Genomic DNA, 5,769 nt, shown 5'->3' on the forward strand with positions numbered 1-5,769 from the left:
CTTCTTTTTTTTTTTTTTTTTTTTTTTTTTTAAATGGGATCTCCTTAAATTGCTCAGGCGGGGCTTGAACTTATAATTTTCTAGCCTCATGTTTCCAAGTAGCTGGGATTACAGATATGTGCTACCATACCCAGCTATGGTTTTTAATTTATGGATAATTCTAAAAAGTTTATTTAGTTTTGCAGCCAGGGAAATAGAAATGGAAAAGCTGGAAAGTAGTTTCTGTCTTAGGCCTGTTGAAGGCATCAAGAAGAACTAACAGATGACAATCACTCAAGGTGAAGGGTTCAGTAAAAATGATGAAATGATAGCGGAAATGATAAAAGTACAGCATCAGAGGACCAATCAGAGAAGGATTAAACCCAGAGAGCCCGGAATCACCACCACAGGGCAGCAGGCTTGTGTGACAGGTGCACACAGTGATGGTCTGAGTCACCACAAAAGTTGATGTCACAGGAGGTGGACCCCCCCATCAGAGCCACCACGGTGGGAAGAGAACTTGTGGAGAAAGGACTGGCTGAACCAGATGTGGTGGTATAGCAGTAGTCCCAGCATTCAGAAGGCTAAGGTAGGAGCAGTGAGAGCTCCAGACCAACCTGAGCTACGCAGTTGAATTCAAGGCCAGCCTGGACTATACAGTGAAAACCTGTCTCAAAGAAAATAATAATAATAAAAAAGGACAGAGCTGCAGAGTATAGATGGGGAGAAACCATTGTCCAGGACCAGAAATAGAATTCTTGGTTTTGGCCACAGGAAGCCAAAGGTTTGAGAACCCCTGTGGGGTGTTGAATGCAGTCATACTTTGTTAACTCCAAGGGAGGCTGCGTATTAGTTTCATGGCAGAGGGCAGACAGGTACTTTCTGTGCATTTTTGTTTGTTTTGTTTTGATTTTTGAGACAGGGTGTCATTGTGAAGTTCAGGCTGGTCTTGAACTCACTATGTAGCCCAGGTTGGCCTCCCACTCATGGTGACCCTCCTGCCTCAGCCTCTCAAGTGCTGGGATTACAGGCATGTGCCACCACGCCCAGCTACTTTCTGTGCATCTTTTAATGTATTTTATAATGCCTGGGATTAAACAACTTCCCAATGTGTCACAGACAGTTAAGTGAGCTCCATGGTAGTCACAGTGGGATGGTGACGAGAGGGGGTGCTGCTCTCACAGGATGGCACTTCAACAGGAATTAGGTCTGTTGGGGTGGGCTTTACACTTTTCTGGAAGGAGCAAGTTATGGATTTGAGGCTGGGGTAGAGATGCCGCCAATGGGGCATCATTGTGGACTGACTGCACCTTCAAGAGGGATGGCACCATGGCACGTAGAACTAGAGTCCCTCAGAGGCCTGCTGTGCTTCTGTCCCCTCCCCCAGCCCCGGGCCTGACACTACCAGTTGACAGGCAGCCAATCTGACAAGCCCAGCTGTCGGGGTTACCCTCCTTCAGGCCCCTGGGCTCGCTAGCACTTCCTGTTGTGGAAGTGTCTTCAGTGGTGGTCACTGGGCATTGTGGTATGGGGAAAGATGGACCCATTTCCTGGAGGGTCAGGAGAGGCCATGTTCATCCTGACAATCAAACCTCCCCCACAGGAAATGGCTCCAGCTGGGGCACAGAGCCTTTCATCCCCTTTCTCCTGTCTCTCATTTGGCTCCCCAAGACCTCTCTCTGGCTTTCTGTTGACAGGGTGTCAACAGAATAGAGACTCGGGAGGTGAGGAGGGAGAGAAAGCAGGAGCTCCATCTGTCAGTGTGAAGCAGACCCAGAAGTTTCCAGGAAGTGTGAGGAGAGGCTGGCTCAGCCCACCTTCCCCTTAACTCTTGTCCCTCCTGCCGCGGGGTTATGGGGTTATGGATGTGGCCCCTTCACCTGGGCCGATGGAGCTGCAGAGCCCATGCTGCCCCTGTCCTGGGGCCATACCCACACAGGGCACTGCTCTTCTCCCATTTCACGTGTCCCTGCCGCACTCTCCAGGCTTCGCTCCTCCTCCCCTCCCCAGGGAGGACTTCCCCAATCAGCAAACCTGCTTGTAACAGCCACAGGGAGTGGAAGAGTCTCACACATGAAGCCCTCCTGTTTCCAGCTGGCTCCACAACAGCTGCCTGTCTTCTCCCGACCTTTCCCTGAATCCCACACACACACCCCGAGGGCCTTGGGTGACTGCTGCCATTTGTCTTGCCTTGGTTTGTTCTTTCTTTGTGGCTCATAGCTAGTAAAGTAAATAGCTCTCAGGACTAAGCTTTGTCCCTGGTCCCCCCTGCACCGTAGGCAGTATGAGGAGCCAGGAGTGTGGAAGACTCCCGTTCACATCCAAGCAAAGTCACTGTGGCGTCCTTAAAACAGAGGTAAGGACACTGCCCTTGCAGGTAGGTTGTAGTGAAGAGTAACTGGGCTGCTGGCCACTGGTCTGGTACAGAGGTCCCTGTGGACGGTAGCTATTGTGATTGCCACACCTACTTCTCCAAGGCGTCTGGACCCATGGAAGCCTGCAGTCTCTCAGGTGATCAGAGCTCCCAGACCAGTGTTCTTCCTCCTCCTCCTCCTCCTCCTCCTCCTCACACTGCCTGGCCACTCTAGATTTTTAATACCGGATTTAAGGAGAAGGGGTAGAGAAACTGGCAAGGGAGACCATGAGGGAAGCCCCTGAGGGATGCAGTGAGGCAAACCTTTTAGAGCTTTCCATGACAACAGCTGGCTGCAGCACGCATGCCATTGGTTTGCCACCACAGTATTAGGGCATTGGGTGATGGATATGGGTGATGGCATTGGGTGGCATCAGCAAGAGGGAGGAGGGCATGGGAAGGACAATTCCAGAGGTGGATTCTTCCTACTTCTCTCTCATCGAGGGCCTCCCTTGGGCTGTACTTCTAGATGTGGACAGGGCAGTGATGTGACCATCCGCCTCATGTAGGTGGGGCACCCTGCTCATGGGGGTCCTAGGGCACTCCCACATGGCAGTGGGGCTGGGTCTGGTCCTTAGGGTCTCCTGCCCAGGCAGCAGCCTGTGTCTTCTGGCTGGGCCACATGGGGAGACACACAGGTGAACCATAAGGTGTTCCCGGATCATCCTGTTCCTGGGCCTTGTGGTTTTATCCACAATGCAGCCCCTGCTGTGTGAAGCACAAGCGTCTCCTCAGTGAGCTGGCCCATGCATGTGGTTGGCCTCTCCGGTGACTGCTACATACAGCTAGAGCATGCGTGCGCTTTGGCTTTGGTTCTTGAACTTGTGGCTGGCTCATGCTTCCTCTAAATATTTTTGTCTTTAACTGATTCATAGCAGCTGACCTGCAGCAGGAGAAAAATAAAGCAAACTCTGACCCAAATCACCAGAGCCTGTCCCTCTTGAAGCAATGTGATCTCTGCAGGATTTAGCAGCATTCATTGTGTATTTTCTGAGGTCCAGGGACTGCACGGGCCCTGTTCCACCATGAATTAGACAGCCTGATCCTGGGCCACAGCTAGAGAAGGGCAGAGCCAGGATTCAAAGCTGTGCCTGACATCAGCACCCATGTCCTTAACAGCTCAGCTATCTGCCACCGTAGCACTGAGCAGGGCCACCTCTCCCAGCTCTCATCCTCTTAGTGGGACCCAACCCTAACTCATCCTAAAAAGATGGCTGAGTTAGGTCAGCTTGGGAAAAGATAGCCCCTGCCTTATTCGGGTCCCTGCCATGGGACAATGACAGTGTGTGTGAGTTGGGGTCACATCCATCAGAATTCATATGCCAGCTCCACCTGCTGCTCACTGAGCCTCTGTGTGCCATTTCATCATCTGTGAAGAGTGGATAAGAATTGTTCCTTTTCACAGGGCTATAGGATAATGAGAGATACCGTGGCGCCCAGCACTTAGTTTGAACTATATAGGTGCTGTCTAGTACCATGCAAACCAGACCAGAAATGAACCCCACACCATGTTACATGCTAAAGAGGAAGGAACAGGAGCCTGAGGTGTGGGAGTTTGTCATCCATGTGTGGAAATGGGACCCCTTACCAAGGACTGCTCACAACACCACGGGGCCAGCATGCAGCACATGATGGCACAGTTGCAGAGTCTGAGGGCAAATTATGGAAGCGACATTCCTGGCTAGATTGGGGAAAGGACTGGGCCTGCTCAGCAGGGCTCAAGAGAATTGCTTTGGCCATTTATTCTTATTGCTCTCAACTGTGTTGGGCATCAGAATCACCCAAGAAGGTGGTTGGATATGAAGACTCCTGGGCCTTGCTACCTGATACTCTGATTTTGCAGGTCTTGGATGAAGCCAAAGGGTCTGCAGACTCCCCTGAGATTCAGATGCACATGATACCTGGTCTCTCTGCACCCTTTGCAAAGCACTGTGCCCAGGGGCACCAGTTCACGGAGCTAAGTGACATTGCCATGGGTGGTTTTCTCAATCGCCCCTTGGGGTTTTTGTGGGAGATCAGTGGCCTCCATCACTGATCCAGTTCCCCAAATGAAATCATTTCACCCTTATCCCAACACTGTCCCCAGACAACTGTGCATATTTCTTGCCTTGTCTTCAGGGTTGCGACTATCAAGACAAAGCACCAGGATGAGAGCAACACTCAAGGGTATTCAGAGATCGCACAGTCTTCCCCATTCCTGTTCTTTGCCTCTCAGCAATGAGTGGGGTAGGTGGCCTTTGTTCAGTGGGGATACTGAGGCCCAGGAATCCAGGAGACTGCTTCAAATCATCTGAAAACCCAAGGCAAAGTCACATTTGAACTTCTGGCTTCTGTCAGGATAGCCCGCTAAAGCACAGCTTCTCCTCTCTCCCCGGGTCTGGAAGCTATGGGCAAACCCAGCTGCCGAGCTCTGAGAAGAGAAGACTATAGCCAAGATTTTGTCTAGTCTAGGCCAGGGAGGACAGTGGAAACTCACCCATTGGGATGACACAGGCCAAGCACGCAAGGAGTCGGATGGACGCTTCCATGCTGGGGCATCTGGAGACCCAGCAGCCCCACACCCAGCCAGGTCACCAGCGAGAGCCCCTTCTGCATGAGTGTGGTAAAAGCAGATAGGGCTGGGTGGTGTGCCCCGGTCTGCAGGCCCCACCAGGCTCTGTGAGCTGGAGGAACTGGGGGCAGGCGACTAGGCGGCTGGTGGTATGATCACACCGGACCCATGCAGTTTAGTCATGTGGAAAACTAAGAGGGGGAACTGCTGGATGGGTTTCCAGGGCAGGAGACAGGGAAGTAGATTGGGGCCAATCAGGGCCCTTCCTCTGTGGCCCCTGGCACTTGCCCTCCCTGCCTCTCTCCCTCCTTTCCTTCCTTCCTTTTCATCCTCTTTTCCTGAATTTTCAGTGTACCTGGTTGGTTTTGCCTCCCTCCGTTCTCTTCTTTTCTTCTCTTCCTCACTACTGAGGGGAGGAGCCTATCAACACCCTAACTGAGAGATGGGAGACTCTAAGTCAGTTTTTGCAGGAAAAAGACTGGTCTAGCTGTAATTCACTTTTGTGACCAGATTCCCCTCCAGAGAGCCTGAAGTTCTACAACTTCTAAAACTTTTATGGTCATTGCATCCTCTGGGGGTCTTATGAAAATGCAGATTCAGGTCCATTTGGCCTGTGGCTGTTAGGTAATTTGCATCTCTGGCAAGTCCAACTACACTTCTGCAGCAGAGTTAAGATCACCACCCTGGGAGCCAGTGAGGGGCATTATCAAGTAGAAGTCAGGACCCTGGGAGGGGACAAAGAGTCAATTCTGGAAGCTTATTAGATGGGCTCTTGGTTGGGGGGTGAAGGGATTAGACTTGCAGTTGGATTTAATCTGTCTGATGG

At 51.5% G+C, this 5,769-nt stretch overlaps 1 protein-coding gene across 1 annotated transcript in view; it reads right to left on the minus strand.

Moving 5' to 3' along the window:
• Siglec15 (sialic acid binding Ig like lectin 15) overlaps positions 1 to 5,043 on the minus strand; it is a 13,205-nt gene extending 8,162 nt beyond the window's left edge. Inside the window, exon 1 of the mRNA XM_010616584.2 lies at positions 4,869 to 5,043. Coding sequence (XP_010614886.1) covers positions 4,869 to 4,920 — 52 coding nt within the window. The 5' untranslated portion in view covers positions 4,921 to 5,043. The remainder of the gene's footprint in view (positions 1 to 4,868) is intronic.
• Positions 5,044 to 5,769: the final 726 nt, after the last annotated feature.

Source organism: Fukomys damarensis, unplaced genomic scaffold (assembly GCF_012274545.1).
Source record: "Fukomys damarensis isolate Sample0158 unplaced genomic scaffold, DMR_v1.0_HiC HiC_scaffold_30, whole genome shotgun sequence".
NCBI classification, from domain to species: Eukaryota; Metazoa; Chordata; class Mammalia; order Rodentia; family Bathyergidae; genus Fukomys; species Fukomys damarensis.